Raw genomic sequence first — 17,691 nt, forward strand, 5'->3', positions numbered from 1 at the left:
TAGAATGATGGAGATAAAAGAAATCAGAAGAGATATGGTAAGAGAGAGGGGGAGATAAAAGAGATATATATGTAAGGAATAAGAGATAGAATGATGGAGATAAAAGAAATCAGAAGAGATATGGTAAGAGAGAGGGGGAGATAAAAGAGATATATATGTAAGGAATAAGAGATAGAATGATGGAGATAAAAAAATCAGAAAAGATATGGTAAGAGAGAGGGGGAGATAAAAGAGATATATATAAGGAATAAGAGATAGAATGATGGAGATAAAAGAAATCAGAAGAGATATGGTAAGAGAAAGGGGGAGATAAAAGAGATATATAAGGAAAGGGAGAAAGAGAGATGGAGACAAACGAAATAAAAACAGATATGAACAGAGGTGGAGAGAGAGAGAGAAAAAAAAGAACTGTGAACATCTTTGTACACTGCCCATCATTCAGAAAAATACAGTGTACATATATCGCTTATACTTCCAAATGGGTGGACTTTGCATGGATTCATATGCAGTACACTTGACACACAACAAGTGGTCTTCTCTGATGAGGAAAAAAAATTGGCAATTCCCGTCTAAAACTTCATGGAATGCCACAATCTGTTACCATGGAAACAGAAATAATGAGATGTACAAGTAGTAACAATACCAGGTCAGTGAGAGTCAATTTGTTTAATAGTGGCAACTTAACATTAATTTCTCTTCACATTTCTGCACGAGACAAAAATTCACCTCTGAATCAGTATTTGGACACAACAGATCAGTCGATAAGTGAGCAAGCTCGGATAATCAACAAGAAAGGTCATTACCAACAGAATACTGCAAAAAAGGAAATTTTTGTGGTGGGGTAATTTCTTCGCATTTCGCGCAACATGAAACTAGCATGAAAATGAAAATATCTAAATATTTTTGCTTTCGATACAAGTTGTATGGAGCAACATCTTATCTGTGATGCGGAGTTACAAACCATGCAAAATTTATTTTACCTGACGGAGCGCACAATGAATACTCAATCGAAAATTTCCACTTTTACAGCGCTGGCAACATCATCAATCCGCAATCTTGCACTCTCCATGCAGGATGCAACAATCTCATAACCAAACCAATATTGTGCAATGATGTCTTGTCTCTCACTCATCTCTGGTGCAGAAACATGAAGAAAACATCCTTTCCAGGAAGTAGAAATTTTGTGACATTTTATTGTCCAAACACCCTCATACACAGAAAAAAATACATCACAGTTGCGCAGCTACGGCAGTTCTTTCACGGTCCCAACGGGTCAAAATCCTACGCCCACAATTCACATTCCCATCTCATCCAGCATTCTGCAGTCTCTTCCATAAGGCAGCGGCTGCCCTTTACGCTCCTAATGTCACTGCCAAACTCTTCCACGCGGTTACCATTGGAGATCAAACAAATGAATGAAATGTTTTGAACAGGAAGCTGAAAGTGACTCATCCTTGTGATCATCAGTAGTCAGAAATCTGTCTGTCCTCCGAAGACTTGAATTCCCAACCCAAATTTTTGATGTGGGCTAGTGCTAGAGTAATTAAAAAAGGCTCCTTCTACCCCCCCCCCCCTCCCCCCCTCTGAAAGTAGGAGACCTGTGCAACACACAAAAAGGGAAGTAAAACTTTTCCACAATACTTTTAGATACCATGACCGAGAATCAGAGATGTGGCTGTGCTTGGTGTGAGAGTAGAAAAATTATGATGAGGCAAAAATTATCTTGCTGCTCCAAACTTTTTAGTAAGTACAGTCCAGTTTAAATGTATAACCAATGGTTTGGTGATGATTTTTAGTGCAAATATTAAGTCAACATCAAATGAAAACTTACAGCTTCTTCATATAGTGATTGCACAATGCGGGCACAAAAAGTTCAAGTCAAGAGCTTTCTTCTTTTAATACCCAAAAAGTGGCTTCCTAAAACTGTGCATGAACTGTGAAGCTATTAAACCAGTTTCTGTTCACAGCATTGAAACTGGCTGACTGTGCACATGACTCAGATATCTATAAATATAGCACCCTTTTCCATCAAACCCCTCCTCCTAGGGGTTCCTGTAACTCATCCCCAACTCCAACAGTAACCCCTTTTTCTTCCTCTGACCCTGGTGTGCTCTTTTGGTTTTGATATGATAAAGATAATGATAATACATGTAACTTATATTGCGCCATATCCACTCTGTAGAGTTCTCAAGGTGCATACAATACTATTACATGTATTACCCCGGTCGCTGGAAGTATACCAGTACTTTTGCCCTTTTCATTTCTTTACTGCCTCTGCCAAGGGAGGAGGTTATGCTTTCATACCATTTGTTTGATTGTTGGTTGGTTCGTTTGTTTGTCTGTGTGCAAACTATGAAACTCAAAAGTTGTGAATGGATTTAGATGAAACTTGCAGGAAAGGTTGAGAATGACACAAGAAACAGCCCATGATTACATTTTGGTAGTGATCCAGAAATTTTCATGGATTTTCTGAAGGATTTTTGATATTTTGGCAGGTAGGGTCAGTGAACTTTGGAGTTCAAGCTGCGCATTTTTGAGGTTTTCACAACGCGCACTAAAGTGCATGCTCTAGTTCCTGCTAGGGTGAGGTGCGCCCCGCAGCTGAGGGTTGATGACGTAACAAAAGGCTTCTATATTGGGAAATTGGGCGATTTTCAGCATGCATAAGTATGTGTGGAAATCAATGACCTCCATGGAAGAACAAGATCACTGGTGGAAAGTAGCTGCTTGGCAGAGGTCTGTACTCTCAGAGTGCTTCTCTAGTTTCTATAATTTTGTCACCATGTGCCTTTTCATATTGATCGTTATGACAATTTGATCATGATCGGCTACACTCCCGTCTTATTTTGATCTAATGCTGGGTTTCAACTGTCATGCGATCCACTACGCACGCCACGACTGGCCAGTAGTAGTCGATCAGAGAATTTTTTGTTTATGTGCATCATAATCTACGCCACTGTTGAAATCTTGGTCTGAATCGTGGAGTAACCATGGTGATCTTATCAGATCTTGAGGCCAGTCGTGGCAATCACGATGATCAAAGAAAAATTTTAGACTAGTTAAAAATATTGCTATGATTAATGTGATTGCCACGACTGATCTCAAGATCTGACAAATCACCATGATTACTCCATCATTCAGACAATTTTAATCATGGCACAAATTGTGATCAGACACAAAGAAAACTTCCACGATCAGCTACTAACGGGCAATCATGGCATGTGTAGCGTATCGCAAAGAGTGGGAACCAAGCTTACAACGTTCACTATTAAAAAGGATATTCACTTATATGTATCTGTGCTTTAACTTGCTCAAAAACTGAAAGTCTGAACACCTACTAGGCAACAGGAGAGACAATTCCTTCAACATCCACTCCAGCCAATATTCATTGACTGAAAATGATCATGGTCACATTGAGTCTGTGTCCATGAGTCATTCAAACAATACGATAAGTGTATGAGTCACCCTTGGGGAGTTTGTTGGAGGTATACTGTATACGCTATAATTTTCGCGAATTGCCGCTCTCACACATTTTCACGAGTGGTTAAATTCGCGATTGGGGGACCAAATAGAATATGAAGTGGCAAAGAAAGTGTGAATTTTCAACTTACTAGCAAATAAGAATGATACTAGTTATACACTGCATGAAAAAAAAAAAAAAACTTACCAAACTCTGCGAACTAGTAAGTTAGAATTCAACATTTTTGAAGTGGTTAAGTCCATCGCGCTAGATTTCTGACGAGTGGTCCCCTTGCGATAATGGATTGGCTCTCTACAGTATTCGTAAGTAGATGTGGACGTGCTATGTACGTAAACAAGCTTTAATAGCCAGTATGGTCTGTTTGGTAAGCCACGACATAGTATACTAGTACTGAAATGTTCGTATCATCAAGGCAAGGGATTCATTTTGGAAGGTAATATTTTCGCGTGTTGTTAATTTCACGAATACTGTAGCTCCCGACTTGCGAAATTCGCGAAAATAAAACCCCCGCGAAATATATAGCGTATACAGTATTATAATTTGGCTTTTTGTCTCTTGAAATGTGCACCTTCTTCCCATACCTCATTTCCATTTTCAATTTTTTTTTTAAACACAATGTTCATCCAATGTCATACCCTAATTGCTGATTTCCCCACCTCTTCTTCTGTCTCTCTCTCAGTATGCATATAAAGTGTTTACAGGCCTCATTATTAGCAGTGGCCTGGTGGCCCAGTGGCCTGGTGGCCCGGGGCCACTAAGAAATGATGCTGGGCCTCCAAATTTCCATAAAAAGGTTACTTTTTGGTGGTCCAATCAGGCAGGCAAGATTTCAAATGAATTTCGAGATTTCTGTTTATTTCGGGCCACTACATGTACATGTACATTTCTTTCTCTGCCCATCAAAATTGAAAAATTTACAGATTTTAGTGGCCCACATGTAATTGTAAGAATCAATCTACATATCGTTGCTGGGGCGACAAGACCTCGTATCTACATAATGTCAAATGTTCAGGAGAGCCAAAAAACACTAGGATTTGAACAGGACATCACTTATTTACTGATTATATGACTATTAATCCAAAAAAGTCATTTTGACCAATATTTCAGATACAAGGTCTTGTCGCCCCAGCGACGATATATATATATTCATAAAGACAAGAATAGTATTAGAGAGAGAGAGAGACACATACATTGTATGTGTACATATGTATACACACCTGTATGTACGTACAAGTGTATATCGTGTATAATACACACACACACACACACACATGTACATACTGTATATGCACATATACATTTGTACATATCTCTCTCTCTCTCTCTCTCTCTCTCGCTGTACAATGTACTTCCCCCTCCATCCGCCAAGCAAACTTGGCTTCACCGCGTCCCATATCCCCAAAGCCCTCGAACACGACCTCCCCTAGTTACAGCCCGTGTGTGCCAGAAAAGCCCTACCGTTCACCCCTAGCCACCATCCAGCCTCAATGCCATCTCTGGGACCGCATGACTAAGAAAGAAATATGAAATCGCCTTGTTCCCCCCCCCCCCCCCCCCCCGCCAAATCCCACCCCGAATATCCTTTCCTTTTCCTCGTCGTTGCTATAATGTGATACACATTGAAGTGTTTCCCCCGTGGAGGACGGTTAAAATCTGCCCACGCTTTGCTGCAAAGGTCATGCAGGGGGTGTGTGAATCCAACACAATGCACATGAGTATGAAAACAACAAAGGAGTATAAACCTCCTACAAATATATACATGAATAAAGATATATTCAGATATTTGTGTATACATAAATAGATACAAATATACATACACTGCATCTTCCCTGGGGTCACAATACTCTTAATCTGAAATCGCATATACAAAAAAAAAAACCTCTAAAATGATTTTTGATTTCATATTAAAAATACTGATTGGAGTTTCAAATCAGAACAATTATCAATGTAATCAAAACAATGTGTATCCACATTATTGGATGTCATGTTATCTTGCATAAATGCTGCAAAAAGTGAAGGTTGTCTTTTGTTGTTGTTTTTTTCACTCCTGTAAATTCATGATATTGAGATAGAAGGTTTATATCAATGAATGCATCATAGATCCTATTTCTGAGTCTGATAATTTCTCTTGTTCACGCAATGGGGCCCACTCATGTTGGGCACACAACACATTCCACACAGCAGGCATGGACTAATGGAATGTTTCATTTAAAGGGGAACACCACTCAAGGTTCAAGTCAACTTCACAGACGTAGGAATAAAATCAAACAATCAGTACAACTTCAACAGATGGACAAAAATTTCACTAAAGTAGAAGCAAAATAAAATAATCAGTTGGGTAGAATTGTCAACGGTCATGTAAAAAATACATGTACATATTTGGATATGCAATTGCTATCAATATCACAGTGACCGTTTAAAAAAAAGGTGTGAAACTTTAGTATTCTGTATATCTCATTTGTGTCTGATTTGAATGAAAAATTTCACTTTTCTGGCTAATTCTATCATAATTCAAGCAAATTTAAACAAAGGGCGGATTTCCTTTTAAAGGCAAAATATTGACAGAGAGGACTGGCAATTTGTGACCCGCCACAATAAAAGGATCCTAAAGTCGCTGGCAGCTGAGCCGAGAAAATCGAGTTTGAAGTCAGATGATCAAAATCGAGTTTGAAGTCAGATGATCAAAATCGGTCAAAACAATCAGATTTCTATTTTGGAATAATTTTGTAGTCTACTGTATTGTCTATCATCTGCCAAAATTTTGAAACTAAATGATCAAAGGAAAGGCAAGAAATTAGCTTTTTCCTGGGTCATGATTTTTTGGCTTTCAAAGGAACAGAAGAATGTCCGAAGATTACGGATTTAGCACCGCAGCTAGACTCCGCCCCTAGCAACGACGGAGTGATCTAATCGGTCAGTGCGTGGCATTCTGGTAACTGACTGGTTGTGCGTAGACCACCAGCACTAAGCTTGAATGAACATCGTGGAGGTTGCTAGGAGCATACCTTCTATTGTCAAGTGGTGAAAACCTTCTTGCCTCCCCTTGATCTTGATAGCGTTGGAAGGAAAATTTTGAAGGCGGTTTTCTCAAAATGCTGATTTCCTAAACCACTCAGCATGCGCCAATAAAGTCATCGATATCTCCCCAACCAAGTACTTTTTTATGAGTCGTGTTATATATGAAATTAAAGTGGAAGAGTATTAAAGGGAATAATGTCACATCATTTTCAGAAAATTGTCCTACCCTGACTTCCGGATCCTTTTGTTGTAGCGGGTCACATTGATTCCTATTCCCCCCCCCCCCAAAAAAAAAGGAAACTGCCTTCTCACCTGCATTGGTTGCTGGTCTCGGCGCTGATCTGCTCTACCAGGTCCTCCACGAAGCGCTGCGGCAGTCGGTAGTGTAAACGGCACGTGTCTTCGATCCGGTCGTAGAGGGCGCGATCCTGCATCACATAGCCGCACAGCTGCGTACTCCCGTCCACCATCCCATTGGCGTTTGACTGCGGAAACGAACGATACGGCGGATAAGAGTCACAAATTGAAATGGTGCAGTCCCTTGATTATTCTTGTGTTGTAATTGGCTAGACAAGTGGCAATATGACCCATAACGCTGATAATGGTATTAGTAATAATAAGCAAAAGCTGCTAAAAAAATCATCAATAATAACATTGATCATACAGTGGAGGTGATCACAATAATGATGATCTATGAACAACTATATTGTAATAGCACTGATCAGAAAGCGATAATGATACCAACAATAAAAATAAAAACTAAATGATAATGCTATTAATAATGATAATAATAACAATGATAATAATAATAAACATGATAATGATAATAATGATGATGATAATAATAATAATAATAATAATGATATTGATAATAATAATAATAATAATAATAATGATATTGATAATAATAATAATAATAATAATAACAATGATAATAACAGAAGAAGAAGAAGAAGAAAAAGAAGAAGGTACATTGTAAGAGGAAAATAACAAAGATTGAAGGATTCAATGCTAATTGTGCTTTGTTGGTTTGTTTGACAATGGGCACATTTCCAGTGGCTGACTTTCTTTGCCAACTGACACAGATGACCTAAATCTAAGTATCAGTAAATCCTATCGACTACTTAATCCCATTAATCATTACATCGGCCTTCAAAGAGGACTGTTGTCTTGTTAGGCCAGAGCAATTACATCCCTATCATCCTGATCATTCTTAACTTGGGAACATATTTTAGGCGATCAAGGTTTCTGTGTCTCTCTCAAATTTGGCAAATATTGTAAATTTTCTGACTTTGAGCAGATTTACTGTTCTACGGCAAGTTCTATGCAATGGTTCTCCAATATTGGATGTGCAGTAAAATTCAGAGTTGCCACTTTAACTGAGGACAAGACAATGATATCTGCAACAAAAGGCGGGGTTACTGTAGGAAACACATTCAGCATAAAATTTGATAGCATTTAGACCCAAAAATTAAATGAATTCAGATTATTCAGAATCCAATATAATTGCATGCTTTTGGTTTTCATAAAGTTAAACATATGAGTAGTGCTTTGAAATGATCCAAAGATGAGTAACATTAAACAGTGACAAATACCTGGAAATACATTATGCTAAGAAAGCAGAGAAAAAAGTGCCAAGTTTTTTGGAAAGTTTCTGTGCCAAGCGTGATGTGTCTTCGAATGCCTCAAATTGGCACATCATCCTTCTATGCTACGGGTCGATGAAACAATAATTCTCGACCTTGTTTGGTGGGAACGAGCCTCAAGGCGTGCTGTCATTACGGAGGCAAACTTGGCTCTCTGTTACAAGCAGAGAGAATGTTGCTAGGTGGTGACAAGATCTTTGGCATGAGTGACATATCCTTGCTTAATATCCCAAGGTGACAAACGTATTGCATCAGTGTTGTGTGATTATGCCATTTCAGCATTCTATCTGTATCAGCATTTTGATCAGATAATTTGTTGTTAGAAATTTATTCCATTACTGTATTGCCAGAGGAAATGGAGCAAATTCGACCGATCTTTCAGATATTTTTTATTTTTTTATTCACCCTGCCAAACACAGGACAAAATTTACCCAATACACATTACTATTTTTACACATTGTTATTTTTTATTTTGCCACTGAATGAGGTATAGAGACCTTTCAAGGAAAAAGATTTTTAAGTTCTATCTCCAAACTAACATCAACAGACTCTGTACCTATATCACAGACTTTACTTTTTTAAAGGTCCTGTTTACCTTTGGGAGCAGTGATTTCAACGATTTTAAAAATATCACATTTGTATGCATATGTGTAGGTCTGTTGTATCACAAAACATCCTACCATATAAAATTTTCACAATAAAGCCTAAATTATAGGGAGATATCAGTATTTTTCTCAATAAACTGTAACTGTAGACGGTTTAGTCTAGAAACATTTTTATTATAACTATTGTTCACATTTTGTGTAGTTAACAATACTTAAGATCAATTATAAGGATTCAAATTTTTACAGTGGTTGTCTCTATCCCTAACTCACACTTTAGAACTATCTTAAAGCACTAATGCCGGGTTTTTGTTTCATGTGCAAATGGTAATTATGCCTTTAATGCAATATAAACTGTAGATTGAGTGTGTACAAGGGTGTACAGTACATGTACACTCAGCAAAAAAAGAAAGTAAACGCTTTTTCAAGTTAAGATTTTTCATAGAATATTTTGCTGAAAGCTAATGTATTATATACCATATTGAAAGTAATTTAATTGGCTATCAACCTGGTAGGTCAACATAAAGGGAAACTTTACGCATGAGTGAACACCATTGTTTTTCTCTTCCAGGACACAAAAGTAAAAATGGCAAAATTGAACAACTTGTCATTCATGCGTATGTGTTCTTCTATTGAACAATAAGAACAATCAACAACTTTCACACAAAAAGAAACATGAATTAAGTTGAAAAACTAAACCTTTGATCTCTATGATATCTTTAAAGCCCAAAAGATCAACGAAGGCTAAAAATAAAGCATCTTTATGTCAAAACAAAGTTCAAATCTAATAAGAGAAGAAGAAATAATAAACAAAAATGGTACAAATTTGAGCTTTTTTTCAAATAAGGAAATTATAAACAATGTTTGGTTCATAAAATTGTCACATGGATTCTTAAATCACTAGATTAAAAGAAACAAATTAAGAAATTCTGCTCATTTAATCATCTTTATGCTTATCATTCCCTGTCATTTGAAGTTTGACTTGACAGAAAATTCTTATTTTTCCCCTTTAGTTTCCCACTTTGTTTTTCTTAGAGGTTATAAAAAGATAGAGAGAACATAAACTTATTTTTCCTATTTCATTCATGTCTCTCATTGTGTTAAACCGGTCTTTTGTTGTCAATGTTATCGTGAAGCGCACTTGCAAATGAAAGAGAACACATCAATTTTTGCAATTTTTAATTTTGTGCCTTGGAGGACAAAAACGATTGTGCTCACTCATGCATTAAGTTTTCTATTTAATTAACCTATTAGCTTAATAGCCAATTAAATTCCCTTTAATATGGTATATAATACATTGATTTTTATAAAAATTTTCTATGAAAAACATGACCTCGAAAAAGTGTTTACTTTCTTTTTTTGCTGAGTGTATGAATTGGTTTTGACTGATTGTTCCATCTTTACTGTGGGGACAAGCCTTCTTGATTTGTACACTGTATTTGTTACAAATCTATGGTTAACATTCATCTTTGTCAAACTGATTGGGACTGCAATGACACAAAATTATACACTTGCATCTTTGTACATGTGTGTGAATGTGTGTGATATGGTGCGTGTGTTTATCAATCACATCTATACCATGCAAAAAGAAATCAATTTAATGAAAAATGGATAGGTGTGATTTCAATACAAAGTTTTTTTTTTTTTTTTTTTTTTAAACAGCCAAGTAATTTGAGTTGGGATATTTTGATATGATGCTTTTGTTTACAAAGAATATAAATCCAAGATACTGTATGCCTCAATGATAAAGAGAATGATCATTAATGTTCACTTGTGGGCTTGACAAACAATGTAAAAACATATACTGACCCTCACTTCAAACAAGATCTACTACAGATGAATATATTTGAGTGATACTGACAACCTGTAAACATAATGCCTTCTGTGTATTTCAGAGTGAAAAATGGGGGAAAACTGTAATCTATGAATAGCAACATCCCCTCACATGAAAAATGCTAATCACGCTTTACTGCATAATGACACTGGGTTGTCATTTGGAGGAAGTCCGACCCATAGCGTGCCCTGGACAATTAACCCTCTGCATCCAATGGTTTTAAAATACCATTAATAAGTCATGCCTCTAATGGAGATGGGGTTAAAAGGGACGGTATGGACAAGCCTCAGCGTGGAGGGAACATTTCTCGCGGTGACAGAGTTTGAATAAACGCTGAGGTCGAGTGAACCATCCAGATTACTTGCGGACAGGAAGTTGTAAATTAGGGTGAAACTGAGCTGTGACGGCTCTGGGAAACCATTTCATGATGCACTTTGCCCTGCCCCTTGCCTTGGGATGCAGGTGGCACAGGCTGGTTTAAAGTAGATAATCTTCAAGTTAACTTGAGGTCTGGACTTTCTTATACTTGTATCACGATTCACGCTCTTTATCGAATAAAAGTTGGGAAGGGTAATGATAGGCCACTTAAAATAAAGAAATGTATTCAATATGATGCATACAGTGTAGTATCCAGGAGCAAAAGTTTTGCAATTAATTTTTGTTCCCAATATTTCTATCCAGTTCAACACGGAGAATCGAGAACACACACACATTATACTTGTTGATGATTCCTATGGGCATTGGCAAAGCTCCAGGCAATCTTTCTTATTTCTTTGATATAAAGGTAAGCACAAAATTCGAATATTTTAGCAATTTGGTCTTTTAACATTGATTCAATTACCAAACAACATGGTGAAATGCACTCTGGAAATAGTGAAGAGCAACTGGTCCCTTAAACAACAAAAAGAAGTGTGTTTTTCACATTCTTGATGAAAAAAATTGAAAGATGAATTGTGAGATGACTGCTGCATATCATTTACTGTACTTCTACATTATTAAAGTTTGTGGACAAATTTGCTAGTGGTTGAACGATGTACAATCGCCTGATGTATTTAAAAAATTGCAGCCTAAGATTTTTGCAGGATAAATATGCAACTGCTTTGAGATGTGTATATATTTGGCAGTTACACATTTGTGTGTAATGGTGGCATATGTCGGGGATGCGTACCACTAGGCACACGGCGGTGCGTGTAGTAAGTGGCTGTTTTTGTTTTTGTTTCTCTGTGTTGTTATGCTCTCAGGTTCAGACATACATGTAGCTGGTACATATAATAGCATACTTTACTCAGAGATGGGCAGCTACATTTGTAGTTGTATTTAATGCACAGTAGAAACAAGAACAGCACTCAAAATAAATACTGTGAATAGAATAAACAACACTAAAAAGAAAAGTTAAACCCCCACAATTTCTATGCTACTTTGACTACAAGAGAATCACCATGAACAACAACATCCAAACATAATAAATGAAGAAAGAACACATCCATGTCTTTACTTCCAAACTGCACATACACTACAGGTATACATGTGTGGTACATGTACACAGCTACACGTAAATGAGAACATGTTACACCTACGATGTAGCTCGCGGCCGCACCGACACAAAGAGGGGAAACAGTTGGTGCGCCCTCGTAACTCAATGACACCCCAATCGCACCTGTGCCCAACCATTATCTCCCTCCCCCCACCCCCACCCCATCCCCCACATGCACCCTGTGATTGATGTCCCAGCAACAGTCATGCTGCTTGGTAAGAAACCGGGAAGGTACTGAAAGTAAAGCGCTGGGGGAGTGGGGCGGGGAGTAGAGTAGGTGCAGCCTGTGTACCACAGCTTCACACTCAACAACTGGAATTTCTTTACACCATGCACATTTGTACATGTACATATATGCAAAAAATTGATGCTATTATGATAAAATTGAATAAAAAAGATGGTTGTGATGAAAATGATGGTGACAATATTTCTATGAAAGTAACAGTAAAAAGTAATAATAATAATGATAATAACAATAATAATAACAATAATAATAACAACAATAACAACAATAATTGCTGTTATTATTATCATCATATAATCATCATCTTTACTAATTTTTATCATTATTTTTAATCACTATCACTACTAATGCTAATACCAATAATAACAATGATGATAATAACAAGAATAAAAGGAAAGATGCAGCAGAAACTGTCCAAACAACACTTCTGAAAACAACATCTCAACAACACTAAATATCATACTTTTTATATACATGTATTTTACAGGTGGAAGAGCATGAGTGGGTTGGGGTTGGGGGGGGGGGAAGGGAGTAAAGTCAATTAAGAATGAGGTATCATCAATTCTTGTCTGTCAACACGCTACATTAAAGAGTTGCAACGAACCCGTAAATCTTAGCCCCCCCCCCCCCCCCCATTGAGAGAGGCACAGACTACTAGTGGACAGGGTAGGAAATCAATCCAAACGAGCCCATTTCCTTGACAGCCCCAGCACAAACATCACAAAGCAACGTTGACACGGCGGTGACTCGCGACTAGCCCAGAACCCTTCATGACCCATGCACTGCCCGTGCATCTGGGACGCGACGACATCTTTCGGGATTTCTGCAGAGATGGCTAAGTCCCTACATCCTTGTACATTCAGTGTATATGCAGAAATTGGTATTTGTACACTCGATTCACATCGATGCAATGAAACTATTCGACTCAGAAATCACATTCTGCAGCAAGGATTCAAGATGATGCTCTACGTTTCATCGGTGTTGATACCACTATTTCATGATAAATTCCTGACTTTTCTGTGTGTGTGCCAGATTTTGATAAAACTTTCACAGGTACATGTAACTTTGTATGATTTTGCTCTGGTCAAAAGCATGCTTTTGACATGAGATCAGATCTAATTCTAAAACAAAGAAGTAAAATCAGTAACACCTGCATAACCTTTTCAATTTTGTTTTGCCATGTTCCACTATCAAATATTACATCTAGGTCTCTGCCCCAATGATGTCTATATATATCTTTTATTTTTTAAATGTCCTTAAGAAAAATTCAGCCACTACTACATGTTAAGTTACACTTGTCAAGAAGACTTGTATTCACAGACCTCCCATACTGAATTTTGAGGAAAGAAACTGAATTTTGACCATTTCAAGCTCTTGTGTCAACAGGAATTTCCTATTTTTCTGGATAATTTTACCGCACACTCCTATGGAACCGCTCTTTCTTTCCTACTTTTGAGCTAAATCATCCCTCTTTTTTAGTCAAAAAAAAAAAAAGGGGTTGGGAAGTCTGTATTCAACTTCAGTGACAGTGGTGAGACCACTGGCTGTCTAACAGGCCAAGAAGGGAAAAACGGAAAATACGAGTAGCAAAATAATCACAAAGGAAGGTGTAACAGTCATCTTCCTTTTGATGGCCAATCGATGTACAAATACATTTTCTCTGCACTGGACAAATACACTGCGAACCCCTGCAAGGTAAGTCAAAAGGTATGGCTTACATCGCCAGATAATTATTTCAGTTTGACAGATGGCAGCGGTTAGGGGAAGCCCGCGGAAGTTGGCAGAAATCAACTTGCCGTAGGCAAAATCCTGTCACGCGTGTGTTAATGTGTCCTACTTCTCTCCAACTGCTCTCCCTTGCTCACCACTGCACAGCACCAATAGCTGCTTTCTCAGTTTCAACAATATCTTTTAAAATATAAGAGGGAAAATGACAAGTTCCTAGGCACCTCCCGAGTATTTTAAGTGTGGCAGTAAGTTTCAGAGCTGTATCTGACAGTGCTTTGTTTCACTCCAAAGAATAGTTTAGAGATACATGTATGATGGGATTTATGATTTGCCATTGACACAGGATTTGAACCACTGAGATCTCACAGTCATATCAAGTGGCTTTACCGAGTGCAGCACTACAAGGAAACCCTTTTATAACAAGGTTGGCGTGACCACTGATTTTACTTTGTTACAGCTGGTACCTTGTTGTAAAGTTACTAAAAGAAAGAGAGACTATCTGAATAAACAGTCACGGGAAATTGGGACTGCTGAATTTACCTCACTGAAAGCAATACCTCATTGAGAGTTTGTTTTAACAGGGCTTCCCTGTACATTATGATTTGTGCTGATCATGCAGGCATAAGTATTGACCACAAAGCAATTTTTTATTTTTTTATTTTTATCTTCTTCTTTTTATTTTCAGTAATAGCTTGATATGCTGTATCATTAAACTGGTCATGAAGTACTGCGTGACTAAGTGGTCAGCAAAATTTCCAAGGTTTCATGACAAGGCTCTATGATCACATTACCCCATTAAGGTAGATTCAGTCTTCAGACCAGTTACAGTATCTCATATAACTCACTGAAAAGAAAAAGAAAAAAACCCCTTGATAATCTCAACTAGCAATTAAGTCACCTACAAGTTGTAATGTGAATGACGAGCCATTTTTAACTTGATGGAAATTGATAATTTTCTTGGGGCATACTAACATTACTGCAGTCCAGAGATTTACAACAGCCGGTCAGTGAGCAGTCCGTCCCACTTGAGAGCAAAACGCTATCGATCAGATTTTGGAGATAACCAAACACGGCAACAAGGGACATGGTGTTTGACAGTGAAGAGGGAGGTCAACAGAAAAAAAAAGAAGGGGGAGGGGGAGAGTAAAATGTCAGTGATCCAACGCAACCTTACTCACCCACCCCTACAACATCCTGTTCTAATTAAAAAACCTCCGACTTCGTGGGACTACGAGCTACTCGTCGAGTTGACAAGGGCTGCAAAACTGGGCTTGCATGGCACGAGCACTATTTGTATATCTTTAGTACAGTACAGAATGAAAGGGGGAACTGGGGCAGTATATGGCCTATAGTGATGATCATACAATTAGCAGAACATAGGACAAAACAGGTAGGATGATGTGTTATTGTTATTCTTTATATTATTCAAATACGTGCCTAATTTCAATCATTACATTGTATATTCTGTAGAAAAAAATCAAAACACAGACTGAAATTAATTGAAATTAATGTAAGTCTGATTTCACGAATAAGGTCAGACTTTGAAATGTAAGAATGCAAATTTCAATCATTGAGACAATACAATAGTAAATACAACACAATAATTCTGATTGGCAAGTTCTACAGCAGTTCTTTTCACTTAAAACAAAGGCCTAATGCAGAGTTTACTCCAAATAATGTTTTACTCCAACATTTTTCATTGCGACAAACATGAATTCCTACTGAGATAGCAAATAATCTCACTGATAAGCAAAGATGACCGTGCCATTGTAATATGACTAGTGAGGAAAACATAAGTTACAAGGTCAAGCTACAGGTCTAGCAGCCGCTTTTGTTGCTTTCCTTTACACTGTTATCGCCTTTACACCTGAAGTTTCCTTTGCAAATTTTCAACATCTATGAACCATCTTTGGATGATGTCATATGACAATGACGAACAAGAGGGGGACAAGTCTCGAAGATTCAAAAATAGACTGAACACATGTTCCCTATTTTAAACCAAGTGTGAGTGGCACTACACTCAGTTGTTGGAGCTTTGAGAAATTTTGGCCTCAAAGTCATCTTTGGGGAATTCTGAAAGATGCGTCTTTTGAGAGATGCATCTCAGATTAAACCCAAGGAGAGTCCTCTTGAACTAGATGAACTCAGTCCAGGGAACGGGGAACTTGCTACCTTTTACAAATTTGAGAGCACCTTGTTGAGTGAATGTTTTTCACTGACTGGACTCAAAAGCATTGTGCTGGTGAGTGGTGTTACCAGTGAATGAATGAGAGAGAAGGGAGCACTCTTGAGCAGGAGAGAGATGAGAAAGAAAGAAAGAAAAAAGGATAGATAGATAGATAGATAGATAGATAGATAGATAGATAGATAGATAAAGCTGAATAGACAGAGATAGATAGAGACAGATAGGGAAAGATGGATAGATACAGATAGATAGATAGATAGATGGATAGATAGATAGATAGATAGATAGACATACAGATAAAGAAAGATAGATATATAAATAAAGACGAATAGATAGATAAAGATAGAGATAGAGAAAGATAGATACATACATAGATATATACAGAGATAAAGACAGATACAATGTAGATAGATAGACAGAGATAGATAGATAGATAGATAGATAGATAGATAGATAGATAGATAGATAGATAGATAGATAGATAGATAGATATAAAATAATGATAAACAGATAGATAAAGATAGATACAGAGATATATAGAGATAGATAAAGACAGATACAATGTAGATAGGTAGACAAAAATAGAGAGAGATAGATATATAACGATAGACAGAGAGAAACAGAAACAGAGAGAGACAGAGAGAGACAGAGAGAGAAAACTAGAGAGAGTGAGAGAGAGAGAATTACGAGTATTAGTGTATATTTGTCTACAATGTGTATGTTGGGAATGAGTTGGAAAACAAATACAACCTTATAAAACACACACACACATGTATGAGTATGACTCAAAACATGACGTGTCTGCATGTAGAGAGAGGAAAAGCCTTAATGCTAATTACTCTGTTGTCTACCAACATGATTTTAAGTCGTTGACTCCCAATCATTATACTCCTACATCCCCCTACCCCCATCCCATTTGCACACAGAGCTCACATTTCTGTGGGCAGCCGACCGCAAGAACCTACCCTTGATAAAAGTCGACACATTCACCGCAAAGCAAAAGGCCATTAAGCACTGTAATGTCTGTAGCCTTAGTGCCCTTTAGCGTCAGACGTGATACGAACTTGTTTTGCATATCACAACACAAGAAAAAGGATATGTCGCCCCCACTAGCCCCGATTGGTGTTTGAGCAAGGGCCCCTGACTTAAACCTTTTGTGTGCTTTGAGTGTTGATTTTAACAGAAAATCCTATAGCATTGTATATACTGTTCAAAGTCCCTGGCACAGAAGGAGTTAAACAGGTGTATACCCATTCATCCATTCCTGTACTTGCCCAACAAGGACTCTTAGTTGCCCTGGGCTTGCTAGCAAATTGGTTAGCAGCACTCTGTGTACACTTAATCTGTTTCTCTCTACAAAAGCTCACTTTTAATAGTCATGCTCTGTTTACCCTCCAAACTTTTCCTACAATTACAGAC

The 17,691-nt window shown here is 37.6% G+C and overlaps 1 protein-coding gene across 1 annotated transcript in view; it reads right to left on the reverse strand.

Annotated features, from left to right (window-relative positions):
• LOC139738472 (uncharacterized) overlaps window positions 1–17,691 on the reverse strand; it is a 161,618-nt gene that overhangs the window by 20,576 nt on the left and 123,351 nt on the right. Inside the window, exon 22 of the mRNA XM_071649099.1 lies at window positions 6,812–6,984. Within this exon, the coding sequence (XP_071505200.1) occupies window positions 6,812–6,984 (173 nt within the window). The remainder of the gene's footprint in view (window positions 1–6,811; window positions 6,985–17,691) is intronic.

This window comes from Diadema antillarum, unplaced genomic scaffold, assembly GCF_040938485.1.
Source record: "Diadema antillarum isolate AM-2024a unplaced genomic scaffold, OU_Dant_1.0 seq00000744_RagTag, whole genome shotgun sequence".
Lineage (NCBI taxonomy): Eukaryota > Metazoa > Echinodermata > Echinoidea > Diadematoida > Diadematidae > Diadema > Diadema antillarum.